Below are 18693 nucleotides of genomic sequence, written 5' to 3'. Positions count from 1 at the left end.
CTGACAAAGGGCTAATATTCAGAATCTACAAAGAACTTAAACAAATTTAAAAGAAAAAAACAACCCCATCAAAAAGTACACAAAGGTTATGAACTGACACTTCTCAAAAGAAGACATTTAAGCAGCCAATGAACGTGTGAAAAAAAGCTCGTCATCACTGGTCATTAGAGAAATGCAAATCAAAACCACAATGAGATACCATCTCACGCCGGTTAAAAAGGTGATCATTAAAAAATCTGGAGACAACAGATGCTGGAGAGGACATGGAGAAACAGGAACACTTTTACAGTGTTGGTGGGAGTGTAAATTAGTTCAACCATTGTAAAAGAAGGTGTGGCAATTCCTCAAAAACCTAAAACTAGAAATTCCATTTGACCCAGCAATCCCATTACTGGGTATATACCCAAAGGATTATAAATCATTCTATTATAAAGACACATGCACACATATGTTTATTGTGGCACTGTTCACAACAGCAAAGACTTGGAACCAACCAAATGCCCATCAGTGATAAACTGGATAAAGAAAATGTGGCACATATACACCGTGAAATGCTATGCAGCCATAAAAAAGAGTGAGTTCATATCCTTTGCAGGACGTGGATGAAGCTGGAAACCATCATTCTCAGCAAACTCACACAAGAACAGAAAACCAAACACTGCATGTTCTCACGCATAAGTGGGAGTTGAACAATGAGAACACATGGACACAGGGAAGGGAACATCACACACTGGGCCTGTCAGTCGGTAGGGGGCTAGGGGAGGGAAAGCATTAGGAGAAATACCTAATGTAGATGATGGGGTGATGGGTGCAGCAGACCACTGCAGGATGTGTATACCTATGTAACAAGCCTGCACGCTCTGCACATGTACCCAGAACTTAAAGTAAAATTTAAAAAAAGGAAAGACCTTAGACAAAATTCAGCGTGCACAATGGTACAAGATAGAAAAGACCCTAGACATTGAAAGTATCGGTCCATGGGAGGGGAGGAGGGGAGAGGCGAGAAATTTCCTGAGTAGAGGAAAATTCTAGAGACATAAGAAGCAGACCAAATATGAACTCACCCTGTGACAAACTCTCAACTACTTTTTAAAAAATTATTGAATACCAGTGTCAAATATTTGTGTGTGATATATTAAAAAAAAATAATTTGCTGAAACTGTTTTTCCATCTATGGATAGTGTTTTGGGAAATAAGTTTTCATATATTCATTTTCCAGGAGAAATATTAATGTAATGGCGTAGGATAAGACTAAAGTAACTCATATTCATGAACTTCTAAAAAATGGCACTCTTAGAAAAATACCTGAAAGCAGCCTTTCCAATTTCCAATCTTTGTGTTCTTATGATCAGAAATATTTAGTCTATTTTATTTTTTATTTTATTTTACTTATCATTTTTTTTTTAGACAAAGTCTCGCTCCGTCGCCCAGGGTGGAGTCTAATGGCACGATCTCAGCTCACTGCAACCTCCACCTTCCGGGTTCAAGCGATTCTCTCGCCTCAGCCTCCCGAGTAGCTGGGATTACAGATACTTGCCATCCTGCCCGGCTGATTTTTGTAGAAATGGAGTTTCACCGTGTTGGCCAGGCTGGTCTTAAACCCCTGACCTCAGGTGATCTACTGGCCTCAGCCTCCCAAAGTGCTGGGATTACAGGTGTGAGTCACTGCGCCTGGCCTAGAGCCTATTGTTTTAAAGAAAGAAACATAAATACAAAATTGACCGCAGAAAAAGAAAAAGATTTTATCTCTCTCTAAGGAACAAATTCTTTCAGTGTGATACAGCTTTCTTTTTTAGATAAGACATCCTGCAAGTGAAAACGCTTCAATTCGTACCACTGAAACATTGTTTCCTTTGTGCTTGGGGTTCTTTCGGCTTGGTGTTGAGGAAGATTTTGTGGAAGACAATGATATTTTATTGCTTCATCTTGGAGCAAGGAGAAAATTGTTTCTCTTCTTCCCACTTCCCCGTTTTTTCAGAGTGGCGCTGGGCTCACACTTGGCTTCCTTGCCGAAGGCGTCTATTTGCATCAGCAGTGCGCTCTGGAATGCCACTTTCACATCCCTGCGCTTGGCAGACCCGGCTTCTCAGGTTTTCTCCTCGCTGCTTCTCAACTTTATTCACTTTTGTTTCAGCCTTTCTTACGGGCGGTTCAGTTTGGCAGATGCAGCTTCTCAGGTTTTCTCTTTCTCTGCTTCTTGACTTTATTCATTTTTGTGTCAGCCTTTACTGACGATTCTGTTTTCCAGATACTCCGTTCTAGTCCCCGTGCATACATGTGTGGTTTGGTTTGTTTTGGTTTGGGGGTGTCTTGCCTAACAGCACAAACAAACAATTCAAAGCAATACTTTTTTCCTCCTCCCCCTCCCCCTCCTCCTCTTCCTCTTCCTCCTCCTCCTCCTGCTTCCTCCTCTTCCCCCTCCCCCTCCTCCTCCTCCTCTTCCTCCTCCTCCTCCTTCCATCGTCCTCCTTCCTCTTTTTTCTCCTTTCTTCTTTCTTCTTGCCATGGCCTTGATAGGGTTATTTTAATTGATCTCCCCTTTCTTATGGGCACCACTTAAAAATCACCTGCAGAGCTGAATTTCAGGGATGTGTAGTGGTCTATTTAAAGGTGAATGTAAAGATACAACTCTAGGTGTTTGTTTTGGGGATGGCATAACCAGGGAATGAATTTAAATCACTGCTTCTAGATAGGTTAAAGCAATGGGCCTTCAACCAAGGAAGACGGCAGGTGTTCTTACTTTGCATTTTTATTATATTTGTTGCTATCCTGGAATTTTCAGCTGACAACGGACTTCTGACTTGAGAGTTCAGAGATACAAGCTGGGTTCGGGCAATTTCCAAGGGAATGTTCAGAGACAGACCTCAGGTCAAATGCCACTTGGCTTTAACTTTAATTCCTTAAGATTTTATTTTCCTACCTGTAAAAATGGGATAGTAATATCTACTTCATAAAGACTAAATGAGTTCTTGCATGGTAAGGAGCTGGCAAAGTGCCTACTATGTGGTACGTGCTTCATAAATGAGATCCACGCCAACCACCCACTTCAGCTCACCACCGTCACCATCTCTGGGACTTCGGACTCTTGGCTGCAGTAATATCAAGGCCTTCCTCTGAGTGATTTGGTCTGTGAGTGGTCCTCTCCCAGCCCCTCAGCACCTCTGTCCTGATACTATTCCAACAAGGAATTTATCTGTTTGCTTTAGAAGTTGCTGGAAGTTTACAAAGAAGCCCAATAGCTCAGAAGAAATAGATTTTAAAAATATCTGTTTTATCTGGTTTTAAAGCAGCTATATGACTTACCTATTGCTAGATAAGAAATTACCAGAAACTCAGTGGCTTAAGGAAGCCCACATTTATCATCTCACAGTCACTGTGGGTCAGGGACTTGGGACCATCTCAGCTGTGTGGCTGTGGCTCAGGATCCCTCGTGAGGCCACCATCAAGGCATTAGCCAGGGCTGCAGTCATCCAAAGGCTTGACTGGAGATGGGGAACCCATTTCCACATCCACTCACATGGCTGCTGGCAAGAGGCAGTGTAACAGGATGAGCCTCAGACTCTCCACAGGGCTGCTTGAGTATCCTCACAACATGGCAGCCAGCTTCCTCAGAGCAAGCGATATGAAGGACAGCAAGAAGGAAGCCACAGTACCTCTTCTAACCTGGCTGTAGAGGTATAACACCATTACTGCTGCCACATTCTGTTCATGAGGGTCTCTAAGTCAGCCAACACTACAGAGCACAGAATTGGGCTTCATCTCTTCCCTCCTCTCTCCTTGTCTCCTGTTCCCCCTTTCTCTTTCCTCCATCATCCTCTACTCTTGCCGTGCCTTGGTTTCTTATCTGACCAAAGGTCGCTTCTTCCCCCTAGGGATGCTATGAAAACAAAGTGAGATCAATCAAATGAAAAGGCGGTTTTGGAAGGAGAGTTCAGAAACTATACAGCATACTGTATACCATAACCATGGAAACCTGAGATCCACTCTGACTAGCTTCCTGCCCTTGCATCTGAGGAAGCCGTTGCAGCTCATGCAGGCGTGGCTTACTCACAGTGCAACGCGGGGTCCTTTAATGGGTGCTCTCTGAACAGTGACCTGCTCAGGACCAGGAGCCAGTACCAGGCCCTTCCTTCCTTCCCCTGGCCAGGCAACACCACTCACTCTGGCAGAAATAGCCAAAGGAGTTAAGTTCTTGTGTTCCTTATTAGATTGCTGTGGCAGCTCCATAGAGCTCTCCAGCACAGGCCTGTCTCTTACTGGCTGCTGCTTTATGACTAAAGCCGCACTTGCCCGTCTGCCGCTCTCAAAGCAGGCTGCCCTGGGCCCCATATTTCTGGTTCAGGAGTCTCAAGGTCTCTGAAAGCAGCAGATTGTTGGGATTTACGTGCTGTTGTTTATTTTTATATCTGGATCCTCTTTCTCCAAAGAACTCCAAGACCATTGTGATTTTCTAGAAGTTAATTCAGTGGTCTAGGCTAGCTGGGGACAGTGGTGTTAGCAAATCCGACCTGCTTTCTTTGCAGACTCTTTTCCGTCATTGGTCCCTCAAATGCATTGCCCTGCTCAATGTACTCTACCTTGGATATGAATGCCTTTGCCTCGACGTCCCTCACCTATTGTCTTTAGAAAGGTGGTTTTAAATGTTGGTCACTGAACATTTAGCCACATGGGGCACCAGCTCTCAGAGGTTTCACAGGTAAAGGAAAGGCTTGGGAGGGAATGAAATACAGTTCCATGCAACAGAGTAACCCACATGTTCTGTGTATTCAACACGGTCTCTACCCAGGAGGCTGGCGATGAAGGATGCTAAGCTTTCCTGAACTATCATCTTCTCCCTTCCTTTTGGTGTAACCCTCGAATTGTGTTCATGGTGCCTGTGGATTGCGGAGTCATTTCCTGGCTCAGGAGGTTAAGAAAGGCATCGGGCTTTGAGGGTTACAGGAGTTGGAAGCACCGTTTTCTGGTTTTCTGCTACGTCCGTTTTAAAACTGTGATACTTCCAACTGCCCTTTTTCAGTCGGCTCTTGTTGACTACTCTTTTTGAAACTCAAAGATGCATATCCGATTGTACAGAAGGTCAAAAGTGAGCCCGATTAAGACTGCCTTGGCTTCAATATTGCAACTCACTGAAGACACACAGCAGAAGTTCTGGTGGACCCCCTGCCATCACTCAGAGGGAACTCCAGCCGTACGCGGGTCTCACTGACCCGTTGGGTCTAGCTGACTGTGCCTGACAGTCTCCAATGACCAAGGTGTCCTCATTAGTTCTGTACTATATTTAGTTAAGCCTGAAATCTGTGCCTCTAATTTAATCACATACCAGGTAGCCATGGAGATGACATCAAGCCTCTGGCTGCCCTATAAACCACTGCAAATGCTGAAAATAAAATAAACAGGATATGCAGATTGACTTCCTAAGTAAATAAAAGACTTTGCCTCCAGGTGTTGGGATTAGCTGCTTTTGGTCCACTGATGTTTGTTAGGATTCATGGTGATTTGAAAAATATCACAGTCACCGCCTCTGTCTCAATGCCTGCTTTTTTTCCTTTTTGTCTGTTGCAGATATATCAACACTCCTATACTGGATATTATGTCCTGAGCAAAATTCCTCATGGGTAAGAGTGTTCTTTCCTTTCTTTTAATTAGAAATCTACAGGGCAAAGTGAAGGGTAGAACCTGGACCAGCTGCTTAACCCTTAGGGCGGGAAATGGCATGTGAGTTTCTCACACTGCAGGAGCTCTGGGACTCTCCCTAGGTAATGACCCTAAGGATGTCAGAGGGTCACTTGAGTCCACTCACTTGCCATTTCTGAAGTCTGCTCTGTTCCTGTGCTGGGTCCTGCGGTTGACCCTGGAGGTTCTGCAGAGCAGGAAATTCCCCTCTGCTTCTTAATCACCTGCAGCCTCATCTCAGGCACAGTGGGGTGACCCTTAGCCTCCCACGAGGCTTCCTGGCTATACCCACGCTAGAACGGCAGGAGCCCCTCTCAGCCCACCACATGCCATCAGAAACAAATCCCGAACATATTTGTGGGATGAAGGTAAACTATTCTGGTCACAAATTCAGCAGTGCGTTGGGAACGGGGTGGGCTGAGCAAGTCCATCTCAGCAGGTGTTGCTAGAGCTGCTCTGCCCATCACTCTGACGGGGTTTCAGGGGCACATGTGATCTTGTTTTATTGTCTTTTCTGAGCTTGGTTGTGCTCCTAGGAGCCGGGTTTCCGTGCCTGCTTTTGACTGGGCCACCCCGCTTCAGGCTGTTTCATGACCTCAGATTGCACTGCCAAATTCATCCGGTCCCTCGAAAATGTATTGTCCGTAGCGGGAGCGAGTTTCATTTTCAGTGCTGGGCAGACGTCCCCCACACAACACTCAGGTGCATGATCAGCTTCACCTTTGGAACCCAGGACCGGAAAGACACTGGGTGGAGTTTGGTGAAGCCACGTGTTGAGTCAGACGCAGATAAAAAGCAGTTGCAGAACTGGGAAAGCCTGTCGGGCAGGACCTGTGTGTTTTCATCTTTATCCTTTCTTTGTCTCCTCTTCCCTCCTCCTCCCCTCCCCTGTTCTCATTCCCTTCTCCTGACCTTCCCGTTCCCCACCTCATGTTCCTCTTTCATGTCTTCCGTGGTTTCTGTCGTGGTACTTTGCAAAGGTGAGGTGCTCAGGAAAGGTTTGTAAAGAACTGAATTGTGCTTCAGGCAGTGTTGTGCAGGATCCTGTGAATATCTAGGCTGAGGCATCCTCATTTCCCAAGCAAACTTAAACAGCAGGAGTCGCTCAAAAGCATTGTTCCATAGGCGAGCATTAATCGCAGCGTGAGTGCTTATAACTGCTGCTGTCTGTTTTCTACACAGCTTAGAATACAGGCATGTCCTTGGAAAACAAACATGGATAAAAAAATTTCATGCGGGCTTTAGACAAAGGGAAGACAGATGTTGATCTTCAGCAAAATGTGACTGATCGTTTCTGTTGGATTGTTAGAAAAATGAAGCCCAAAGAAAGCAAGGATGGCCTGAGCTGCAAAAATAAAGTATCCACACACGTTTTCCATTAAAAATGTGTTTAAATAGAAACCCACATGTTCTTCAGTAGAGAGGAATTATCCTATTCTTTCCCAAGCAGACATACGTCTTCAGAGGTCATGGCAGGCGGACTATCATTATGCCTTGAGATTGATCTGCCCCTCTGGGAACAATAGAATTCGTTGTAGATGATAGATATTTCGTTTCATCTTATATTAATTTGTAAAACTCAAAGCTCTAAAAGTGCTTATGCCTAACATATTGTGTTAATATTTTACTGCATCAGTCAGAGACGGGGAGAAACAGATAATAGGAACTTGGCACAAAAGTTGGCCGAACAAGCTGACAGAGCTCAGGCCAGCGCAGTCTGTGTGGGAGGCTTGGCTTCTGCACTTAGATACCCTGAGCCTGGCGATGATCCCCCCATAAAGGACCCTGACATGGAGTGAGCTGCTTCTTGTGTCTTTAATGAAATGAGAGCAAGAATAATTGCCATCATTTATTGATTGGCTTTCATACACCCTTCTCCCTGTTCAACAACCTGCAACGAAAGTCTTCTTATTTCCATTTTAAGTGAGTGCTCGGAGAGGTTGTCACCTGCCCCTCCCTCCTAGCTGGTATTTGCTTACACTGCAGCTGGAGTCCCAGCATAAGTCAGGCTGATTTGAAATCCCACGCGATTAAGAAAATTCATGACTTGTGCCTGTAATCCCAGCATTTTGGGAGGCTGAGGTGGGTAGATCACTTGATGTCAGGAGTTTGAGACCATCTTGGGCAACGTGGTGAAACCCCATCTCTAGTAAAAATACAAAACTTAGCCGGGCAGGGTGGTGGGCATCTGTAGTCCCAGCTACTCAGGAGGGTGAGGCAGGAGAATCACTTGAACCCAGGAGGCTGAGGTTGCAGTGTTTCAGTGAGCAGAGATCACACCACTGTACTCCAGCCTGGGTGGCAGAGCGAGATTCACTGAAACAGCAACAGCAAAAACCTTGGGATTAATTCGAATTCCACAATGCAGAGAACAAACATAGCTATAAAGATGAGATTCCTAATGCTATGCTAGTTTCTCCTCTCAGGGTTCTTAGAGGGTTGGAAGATGTAGCAAGTACCTTTATTGGAAAACAGCCTCTAAGGGTGACGAAGTCAGTGTCCCACTCTGTCACCAGGTCAGCGGACACAGCACCCCAGAAGCAGCGTTGCTCAACCCCCCTCAATTCTTCTTCTTTGTCATAAAACTATTCATGAGAAATTAGCCAATTAATTTGTTGCAAATATTGTCAGAGTCAGATTTGTCTTCATGAGACAGTGGATCTCTGAGCGGGATCATAGGCCTGGAGCTTCGTGACCCCTGGTGGCCTCTGTCATCGGTGCGTGTGCTCCACCAGGTGGCGGGAGAAGGACACAGCCCTGAGCTCTGAGTCTCAGGATCTACGTGGGTTTTGGATGGCGAGGAAAGCACAATTGTTGTTTAAAAATAAAAATCTCCCTACTGAAATATTTAAATGTACATTGTTCATATACAAGAAAACTAAGAGGTTTTCTTAATTTTGAAAACACAGATCTGTACCTTTTTCACTAATTCTCATCTTTCCTTTCCTCACTCCTCCTTCTAAATTAAAGCCAGATGCCGTGCAGTCTTCAGGATGTTCATATTTGTCATTCATAGCTGATTTTTTTTTCCTTAGCTTTAGGCTTTCCAACCAACCGCAGAAAAGGGTCCCATGACCTCTAATTTCTGGAGTTCTTTTTTTTTTTTTTTTTTTGCAAATAGCAAAAGAGTTTCGGGAGGGACCACCCCGTTCCCATCCCCCTCTCACCCCTCTGTCCTTGCTGTTAGCTGCCTTGTTTTGGCTGCTTTGACCTCTGTAGCTGGGGCCAGGGAGCATTCATTCTGCATGGAAGGCAGGAGATGCTGTGACTCCCAAGATAGCTGAATTTTTATATATTCAAAAGTCTATTACTTAACGGTAGGTTTGTTTGACTTTGACATTCCAAGCTTCCAAAAATTGTATTCTTAAATTGTATCCTTAAAGGATATAGGCCTTTTACACAAATCTGTATTTTAGTAGAACTAAAGCTAGCTATTTTTAACATAAAGTGCTTTACTAAAAGTTTTTGTATCAGAATTTTAATAAAATAAAGCCATCTTGCATGGCGGGGTCAGGGATCTGTTAGTGTTTCTGTATGTATTTCTGTAGACTTGGCTACTGTAAGGCATTGTCCTGGTATGACTTTTCTACTAGAATTAGTTTTGCCTTTACATTTTTTAGGGTCTAAAGCCAAAGGCATAATCATCTATATTTACATCTGTTATCTATTATCTGTTTATCTATCTTTTTATACACACATATATAATATACACTTTTAATAATGATAGTAATATATTTCTAAAATGTGGTCTCATATCCGTTGGGATTGTTCTGAACGACATATGGACTTTCTTCTAGAACAGAAATCAATTTGAAGAAGAATCGGTCATATCACTTTATGACATAGTGTTGGCATTTTGGGGTCTGGCAGAGCCAGAGCCATAATAGAATAGAAGCTGCTGGGTGTTCAAAGGCATTTATTTTTTTACATGCCTGGCCATCTTCTGTGGATATTGTTGCTTTAACTTTGCTTACCTACTCATAATTTTCAGGCACCAAACAAAATTGTACAAAAATTGTATTCCTTGAGAACTGTAGTTGACTTTTTAAAGCCACATTCTGTATTGGTGGAAATAATAAACTAAGACATGGCTTCCTTTTACCTGGACTTGCTCTGTAAGTTTCTAGACTGACATGCAGAGGAGCATTCTGCATATTTATAAAGTAGATATCTAGGCCGAGAACATCCAGTGCCCAGTGCCAGGCTAACAGCAGCATGCTGGGCAGGGGCTTAGGCCCTGCAGCCGCTTAGACCTGAACTCGAACCCATCCTGCTGCTGCTTTCTGGCTGTGCGACCTTGAAAGATTTATTCTACTTCCAAAGGTCTTAGACTCCATATTTTTAAAAAGATTATAATATTAGTGCCCACCTCATAGGCTTCCTGTAAGAATTAAATGGAATGGCTGGGTGCAGTGGCTCACGCCTGTAATCCCAGCACTTTGGGAAGCCAAGGTGGGTGGATCACTAGAAGTCAGGAGTTCGAGACCAGCCTGGCCAACATGGTGAAACCCTGTCTTCACTAAAAATACAAAAATTAGCCGGGCATGGTGGTGCATGCCTGTAATCCCAGCTACTCAGGAGGCTGACACTCAAGAATCGCTTGAACCTGGGAGGCAGAGGATGCAGTGGGCTGAGATTGTGCCACTGCACTCCAGCCTGGGTAGCAGAACGAGACTCCATCTCAAAAAAGAATTAAGTGGAATGATATAAGCAAAACACCCAGCAGAGAATTTTGCATCTAGTGCATGATTAGTTAATTATGTAGCATATACCGAAAATATATTTGTAGTCTTGTAATTACATATTATCAGACTTATCTAAAAAATCTCCTCTGTTACAAATAGAGGAATAATATAACTCTACAATCATAAAATTCTCTTCAGTCAGTTTTCTAAGCTGAGGCTTGTTTCATGACGCTCAGGCAATTATAATGCCTATGTAATTTGAATTTCCCTCTTAAAAGAGGTCTCAACTGTCTACAAGACTTGGTGTCCACTGCTTCTCCCTCCCCTTCTGCCCCTTCCTGTCCTCCTTCCATCCCTCCCTCCTGCTCAAATCCAGACTTCTAGTAACCATTACCAAAATGCATGGACTTGAGAGTCAGAGAGATCTGAGCATAAATCCCCAGTCGCCCTTTCTACCTAGTCGTGGAAAAGTTACTTTGCTCCTCCGGGTGCACTTACTCCATCTGTACATTAATTGCCTAATGCATGGGGGTTATGGCGGAAGTTTATGTGAAACACTGTATGAGGAGGTGGTAGCTGTTTAAGGGCCTGCTTTGGTTCATAGAAATTACTGAGGGCTCTATTCATGGCGGGACACCAAGACCTTCCACAATACGGCCAAATCTAATTAGTCACCCTTCCTCAAATTTCCCTCCATTTGGGACAGAAAATGCATCTCATGCGCAGTGTTAACTCTGATCCATTGACAATGATTTCCTGGAGCTCTAAATTTAAAAATAGACTAAAACCATGCCCAGGCTCTTTAGGAAAGGATGCCATGATCGGTGAGTTTTGCCTGCAAGGAATAAGAGACGATAGACACCTCTGGAGTTTATATTCTCCAATCCGTCCTTCGAAGAATGAACCACATCAAGCAATGTGTCCAGTCATTGCTCCCAAACACAGAATGCATTTCTGCGTGTCTACACCGCTAGTCACATCATTCTCCTCCCGCCACACATGCTCCCTCCCACACACATGTACTACAGAAATGTCCTGCTCCTTGTGCTTCTTGTACTCAAATCCTTCTGATCCTTCAAGCCACAGTGTTAAAACCTCCTCCTCAGCCGGGCGCGGTGGCTCACGCCTGTCATCCCAGCTCTTTGGGAGGCGGAGGCTGGAGGATCACCCGAGGTCAGGAGTTCAAGACCAGGCTGATCAACATGGAGAAACCCTGTCTCTACTAACAATACAAAATTAGCCGGGCATGGTGCTACATGCCTGTAAACCCAGCTACTTGGGAGGCTGAGGCAGGAGAATCACTTGAACCCAGGAGACAGAGGTTGTGGTGAGCCGAGATCATGCCATTGCACTCCACCCTGGGCAACAACAGCAAAACTCTGTCTCAAAAAATAAAAAATAAGTAAATAAAAGCTCCTCCTCTAAAAAAAAAAAAAACCTGAATTCCCAGAGTAAATACTGCTTCTCATTTCAAGCTAGAATTTAAGCTTGTGTTAAATTACTACTCACATTGTTGTGGACAGAATTTTTCTAAAGGGGATGTTTAGGAATGCTTCCAATATGCATGGATTACTTGACTTCTTTCTCTCCATCATTCTAAGATGTCAGGTGGAATGGCTGGGTGGGAGGGGTGTGGGCTGGGCCTGTAATACCAGTGGCTGTTGCACAGGGTGACGCTGTGACTTTGAATGGCAAAAGCAGCTGCACCAACAGGACTTCTGCTCTTTCCCGGGCGCAGGTCCCAGGTAAGCTGGGGGTAGTCGGCGCCAGAATGCCATCGGCCGTCCGCAAACGGAGCAATTGCAGCCACTCTTTTCAGCAGAATCATTTATTGTCTGCAGGGACTTTCTTAGCAGTCTAAAGGATTTTCAAACAAACAAGCCTCTTTGAAAATGAGGTGAAAAGGCACATGAGTCATCATTTGGTCAAGGTTCCTTGTTCATTTTAAACTCTACACCCATGTCCCTGGTTCCTGACACAGGAGGACCCCATAAATGTTGGTTGATCATTGGAAGAAACAAATTAAGAAACGGAGCCATGTTGAGCGAGGATGTGTGTGCTGGGGCCCCACCCCAAATGGGTTAGACTGGAGCCTCTGAGGAGGGAACCTCAGGATGGCCTTGAAGTCTACTTGGGTGATTTTGGTGTCCAGCTGGGGCCACCTGGCCTGCTTGCCCCTTAACTTACTGCCCTTGGCAAGTGACACTCAGGATTGTCATGGGAGCTGAGAAATGACACTTCAGTCTCCGAATATGCTAGTAAAGTTTCCCCTCAAGCATTAATTTCCTTGTCCTCTCAACAAACTTAGAGAAATAAAGGTAGATCTCAGATTAACCCTGTTCTTGGGGATTTACTTAATGCTTTCAGTAATGGGATTATAGTATCGAAGTCTGCATGGAGGAGATGAGGCAGAGCCGGCCCTTCCAGGGTCTACCCACAGCAAGGGACACCGGACGTCGGTGGTTATTGTTTCTGGCCAACCTCCTGTTTCCCCTGTGCTCCCTCTGGTAAGGTCCGGTCTTCACCTTAACTGCAGATGCTTGTGCTGAGGGGACTCTGTGCTTTACACAGACACACCACATGTTACAAGTCACTGCCTAAAACGGAAGTGTTTTGTATTTATTTATTTGAATTTTTGCTGTTGATCACTTTCTTGTGCTGATGAATCAGCACACGTGTTGAACCAGCCATGAATTGCCTGGGAGAGAGCTGTTGACCTCCCAGAGGGTGTCACTCTTCTTGTTCACGGATGTTAAAGAGAAAGGCCTGTGAGTGTCACCCTGGGTGGCTGCGCCTGGTTCACGTGTGTGCTGTGCTGTGGGTTCCTTCTTCCCACAAAATCAGTGAGCCCCTCGCAAGCGCCAGGCCTGATGCTAAGCATGTGGATGGAGAGGGAAAAGGCCTCGCCTGTCCCTTGCTGTCTGGTTTATTTTGTTTTGTTTCTACATCACCTCCTCTCTTTCCTGTGCTCCCACAGAGGGGGACACAAATCCCCATGTCTTGCTCTGGGGACATTGGCCTAAATCAAACATCTAGGGCAGCTTCAGCCAGGAAAGGGCGTCACTCAAGAACAGGGGGCAGGTCAGTCTGTCTGGATGGTGGTGGAAGAGCACACACCAACTTTTGTGGTACAATTTGCTTCTAATAAAAATCATGCTGTTTAAAGGCATCATTTAGTACATTTTGACAAGTAGGTGCAATGACATAAGCACCCCCACAAGCAAGATTCAGGCCATTCCCATGTGCCCAGAGCATCTTCCGTGCCCTTCCACCCCAGCCACCACAGCCATGCCATCTGTCCCACACTCTTGCCTTTTCTGGAATGTCACGTAGGGGGGACCGTGCAGTGTTATCTGCAGCTGGCTTCCTTGGCATAATCGCTTTTCAGATTCGCCCCTGGTGTGGCAGGTATCTGCATTCATTTCTTTGTCATTGCTGAGGAGTGATCCGTTATGTGAATATGCCATAATTTGTTTCTTCATTCAACATTTCATGGATATTTGAGTGTTTCCAGTTTGCGGCTAGTATGAATAAAAGTGTTGTGGGCATTTGCACACAAATTTTCATCCGACGTGCTTTCCTTTCTCTTCGGCGAATGCCTAGAAGTAGAGTCGCTGGGTCATAAGTAAATGCACCTTTCAATAGATTAGAAGCTGCCCAACTGTCTTCCGCACTGCTGCACCATCTAGAGCCCTGCCTTTTTCTTGACTCACTACTCCAGGACTGACTTTTTGGACCCCTTGCCCTCCGCACGGCCACTGTGCATGGTGAGTGGCATCCACCATGTCCTGGACATGACTGTACCTGCTGTGGGGAGAAGGCTCTGTGCTCACTGCACGCAGATCTGTACCCTCAATGCCAGGCTGTGTCTGCCTTTCTCTACCCAGCACCTGGGATCTCGGGGGGGACTGTCCGGCCTGCAGGTGCAGCAGCCTGTACTGTACCATGTACAGATGGCCTGACTGTACCATCTCTCATCCCTACAAATAATCTCTCTGTGGCACTTTGTAAATGACACATCAGCAGGGGAGACAAATAGGAAACAAGAGGCCGGAGGCGGGGCAGGCACTCCCTGATGGGGCTGATTCCACGTGGCCCTGAGCACTCAGCTCGGGAGTGCGTGAGGAGGCCCAGTTCCTGCTTACTTCATGACATCCTCACTTCTTGGCCAGATTTTAGAGAGAGGGAGCTGTTTTTCAATAACTACCCCTCTTGGTAGTCCTCCTAAGGAAGAACAAAGGAAACAAAGAGATTCAAAACTGTGGGCCTGACACAGTGATTCATGCCTTTAATCCCAGCATTTTGGGAGGCCAAGGTGGAAGGATCTGTTGAGCCCAGGAGTTTGAGACCAGCCTAGGCAACATAGCAAGACCCCATCTCTACCAAAATACAACTGAAAAAATTAGTTGTATATGGTGGCACGTGCCTGTGATCCCACAACTTGGGATGCTGAAGTGGGAGAATCGCATGAGCCCAGGAGTTGAAAGTTGCAGTGAGCTCTGCTTGCACCATTGCACTCCAGCCTGGGCAACAGAGCAAGCCCTTCTCTCAAAAAAGAAAAGACAAAAAAAGAGGGGGGGGGGGGGGGGGGGGGGGAACAGGAGGGGAGGGGAGGGGAGGGGAGGAGGGAAAAGAAAGAAAAAGAAAAACCAAAACCACAAAAAAGTGTGCATGTCCCAGCAGGCTGGTTCTGGGCTGGGCCTGTCTGTTGCTTAAAAGATGAGCACAGAGCTACCTGCACTTGGACATCCTGGTGGCGTGGCCTACCTTCTGACATTGGGGTTGGGTCCTGTGAAAGAAGATAAACCGTGATGTTTCCTTCCTGAGGAGGCCTAGTTCCAAAGTGAGGGCGAGCAACCCCCACAGCACAGCACTCAGAAGAGACACATTTGTTTATTGAGCTGAGCTGCCTGGCTTCCCTGGACCCTCAGCCCAGTCACAGCACAGCATTACCAGGGTGTCGGACGCCCAAAGGCAGCACTGACATGCAGCCTGCCACTGAGGCCACAGAGCTCGGGTTAAAAAGAAACCACACAAAACTCTGCTTGTCCAGACTAGAAATTAATTTAACCCTGGCCTGTAGCAGCTGTTTCTACATTTCACTGGATGGATGAAGGCAGTCCTACCTGGTAGGGGAGGTTGGAAGGATGGGAACTGTCCACAATTAACCTTTTTATTAGCATAGAAAGTTTAAACAATCAAGGTCCCAATTTCTAACGTGAAGGTCAATTTCTTGCATCTCTTTGTACATCCTAACTGATTCAACACGCCATTGCCCGAAGATAAATTTCTATTGGTTTTTTGAAATGCTAAGAGGAGCTCTCAGGCAGTGTTAATGTATGCACTTACAACTTCCTAGGTACCAGTACTGCACTAGGTACTAGCACTGCACTAGGTACTAGCACTGCACTAGGTACTAGCACTGCACTAGGTACTAGCACTGCAGTAGGTACTGTGGCTTTGATGAGTCAGAGGAAGGAAACCTTTCCAATTGTCAAGGAATTTCCTATATAGTTATGGAAACCACATTCATTAGAGAATGAATAAATTACCATTGCGCTCCTATGAGACTATAGAAGACCTGTACCATGTGATGTCCTGCGGTTACATAAGTACAGTTTTAAATCCACTCTTTCTGCAGCCTCTGAGAGACCTGCTCCCCATTTTCCTAGCTGCAGTTCACCGTCCAGTTCCTCTGTACCCTACCTGGATGAGACCGCTCCTTCCATGGGCTAAACTAAACCCCAAGCAGTGCTGGCTGTTAACGATACGAGCAGCGCCCCAGACCTAGGGCCTACTGAGTCAGGGGAAGAACCCTTTGCAGTGCCACAGGGTCCTAACTGTGTCAGGTGTTGCCCAAATTAGCACGGCCGAGGATCAGCTGCTGGTTCTAAAATAGTCTAGAAGAACTGAGCCCTGTCTCCAAATTGCTTCGGCAACATTACTCATTCTCGGCCTGACTAGTTTCCGCCGTCCCAATTTACAGATAGGCAGCCTAAGGGAAAAGGATGAGATGGCTAAACTGAAAGTCACAAAGGAACCCCCAGGCCAACACCCCAGCCCTCCCCGGGCCTTCCTGCAGCTGCCGTCTACACCCCACAGTCCCAGGATGCTGGGCCGTTTTCTCCAAGAATTGGAAACCTTTTCCCAGGGCACCCTCACACAAAGTCGCACTCTGAATAACAAGATGGTTTCAGGCCTTTTTCTAATCATAAGCCCCCAAATGAGATACGATCAACATGAGAGGTCTCAGGTATGCCTTAGGAATCTAAAGGATGGCAGAAAAGGTTGGAATGAATCTGTAATGGGTGGAAAGGAGATGGCATGATCAGGATGCCGCCCTGAGATTTAGTAGTGGAATCCTACCATGAAAAAGGGCGCTTGTCCGCAGGCCCCCAACACGTCAGCTGGTAACTGTGCCCAGCACCACCAGGACACTGGGGCGAGCCAGAGCCACCGGAACGTGTCCACAACTGCACCCTGCTCTGCTCATTAGCCATAGCATCTAAATCACCTTTGCTCCAAAGGCATTTTTTCCTGTATACTGTTCAATCTTATTGTGCTTTCTAATTTATTACTTTTTTCTCTTACCTGAGCTGTTGGAGATTTAGTGTTGACTGGCTTCTCTATGTTTTTCTTTGGCCTAATTCATTATCACTAAGTTTGTGCTTTTTTTTTTTTTTTTTTTGATCGATATACACATTTAGATTGGTTTAAAATAATTCCATGGAAAACCTAGTGTCCTCAGATAACAGACACAGCTCTCTGGGAGAAGGGAGCATTCACCAGGGACCACGGTGACAGAGCCCACGAGTGCGCCTCCCTGCGTGTGTGCCAAACATACTGGAACATGCATGTGTATGCTGTCAGGTCCTCAGGCTGCATGAAGCTGCCGCGTGTGCCCCGTGTCCCTGCTGCGTCCCCACTGCTCGTGCTGAGTGCTGGGAGAGCCCGCAGTGTCAGAGCAGCTCATCCAGACCCAGATGCTGCATGGTTACCTAGGCTGCTTCTGTCTTCTGCGGATTTTCCGCGCCACTTCCGTTTACTGAAACTACACCTTGAGTTAAGTGTTTGAGCAATTTGTTCTTGAGGCCAATAAGAGCAAACTCCCTGATCAGAGCTGATACCAGCGAACTGGTTAAGAAAGAAAAAAAAGTGTGGGAAGAGGCTGAGAGGACAAACGCTCTGAGTGGGAAGAGAGGAGGGAACGCCCGTCTAAACTGGCTTCGTTCACGTCCATTCGTTCTTTAAAGGGCTTGTCTTTGTCCTTCGTAAACTCCAGTGTTCCCCTGTCTCCCAGGCTGGGGGCTCACTGCTCTTGCCACAGGCCAGAGAGAAATAGCAGATCTCCTCTTGGCATGAATTTGAGGGCAGTCTTCTAACTTTTTTTCTTCTGTAGTGGGATTTTACTGAAGGTCAGGAGGAAGAAACCGTTGAGGTGACCAAAAACTTGTTTTTAATGCATATGATGTAAGGTGAAAACTTTAAGAAGGTAAACAGAGCTGGACATGGTGGCACATGCCTGTAGTCCCAGCAGTTTGGGAGGCCAAGGTCGGAGGATGACTTGACCAGGAGGTTGAGGCTGCAGAGCTATGACTGTGCCAGTGTACTCCAGCGACAGAGTGAGAGCTTGGCTCTAAAATTTGATTGATTGATTGATAGGTAAATGATAGATAGATGATAGATAAAAGATGATAGATAATAGAGAGATGATAGGTAGATGAATAGATGACAGATGATAGATCAATCCATGAATGATAGAGAGATAATAGGTAAATAGGTAGATAGATAAATGATATAGATAGATAATAGATCAATCAATCTATGAATGGACAGATGATAGATAACAGATAGACTGATTGGTTGAGAGATGATTGATAGGTAGAAAACAAACCTGGTTTTTAGTTTATTCACAGAGTGGCACAAGCATCATTCTCATTGGTTCTGGGGAAGCATTTATGCCCATGAGGATTCCTGCCCTCAAAAATTTAACTGTGTAATTTAGAGATACACAAAAAAATGGTGATACAAATATTTAAGTGCTGCATGAGCTTACGGTATTCCTGACTCTCACCATTCAGTAACTGGAGATTACACTAGACCCACTTATTAATCCACCCATCCATTAATGCATTATTTAATGATTCTTTATTGAGCATCGACCATGTGTCAGTTTCCCTTTTAGAACTGGGAGTGTATCGTACATTTTTATATTACCCACCATGCTAAGCACATAGGAAGACTCAGAAAACACATATTATTAGACACTGAGAATGCTGTTTTTTGGTGCCTTTGGTCATCAAATGATAGGAGCCAGAAATGCAACTTTTAGCTT

At 45.5% G+C, this 18693-nt stretch overlaps 1 protein-coding gene across 5 annotated transcripts in view; it reads left to right on the top strand.

Moving 5' to 3' along the window:
• The window catches only part of DPP6 (dipeptidyl peptidase like 6), a 1109512-nt gene that overhangs the window by 867298 nt on the left and 223521 nt on the right, over positions 1-18693 (top strand). For all 5 annotated transcript variants that reach the window (XM_032245216.1, XM_032245218.1, XM_032245215.1 and 2 more), the window contains one exon: positions 5563-5615. In XM_032245216.1, coding sequence (XP_032101107.1) covers positions 5563-5615 — 53 coding nt within the window. The remainder of the gene's footprint in view (positions 1-5562; positions 5616-18693) is intronic.

This window comes from Sapajus apella, unplaced genomic scaffold (genome assembly GCF_009761245.1).
Source record: "Sapajus apella isolate SASKATOON/1434 unplaced genomic scaffold, GSC_monkey_1.0 scaffold56, whole genome shotgun sequence".
Taxonomy (NCBI): Eukaryota; Metazoa; Chordata; class Mammalia; order Primates; family Cebidae; genus Sapajus; species Sapajus apella.
This window is presented reverse-complemented; position numbering and strand designations above follow the sequence as displayed.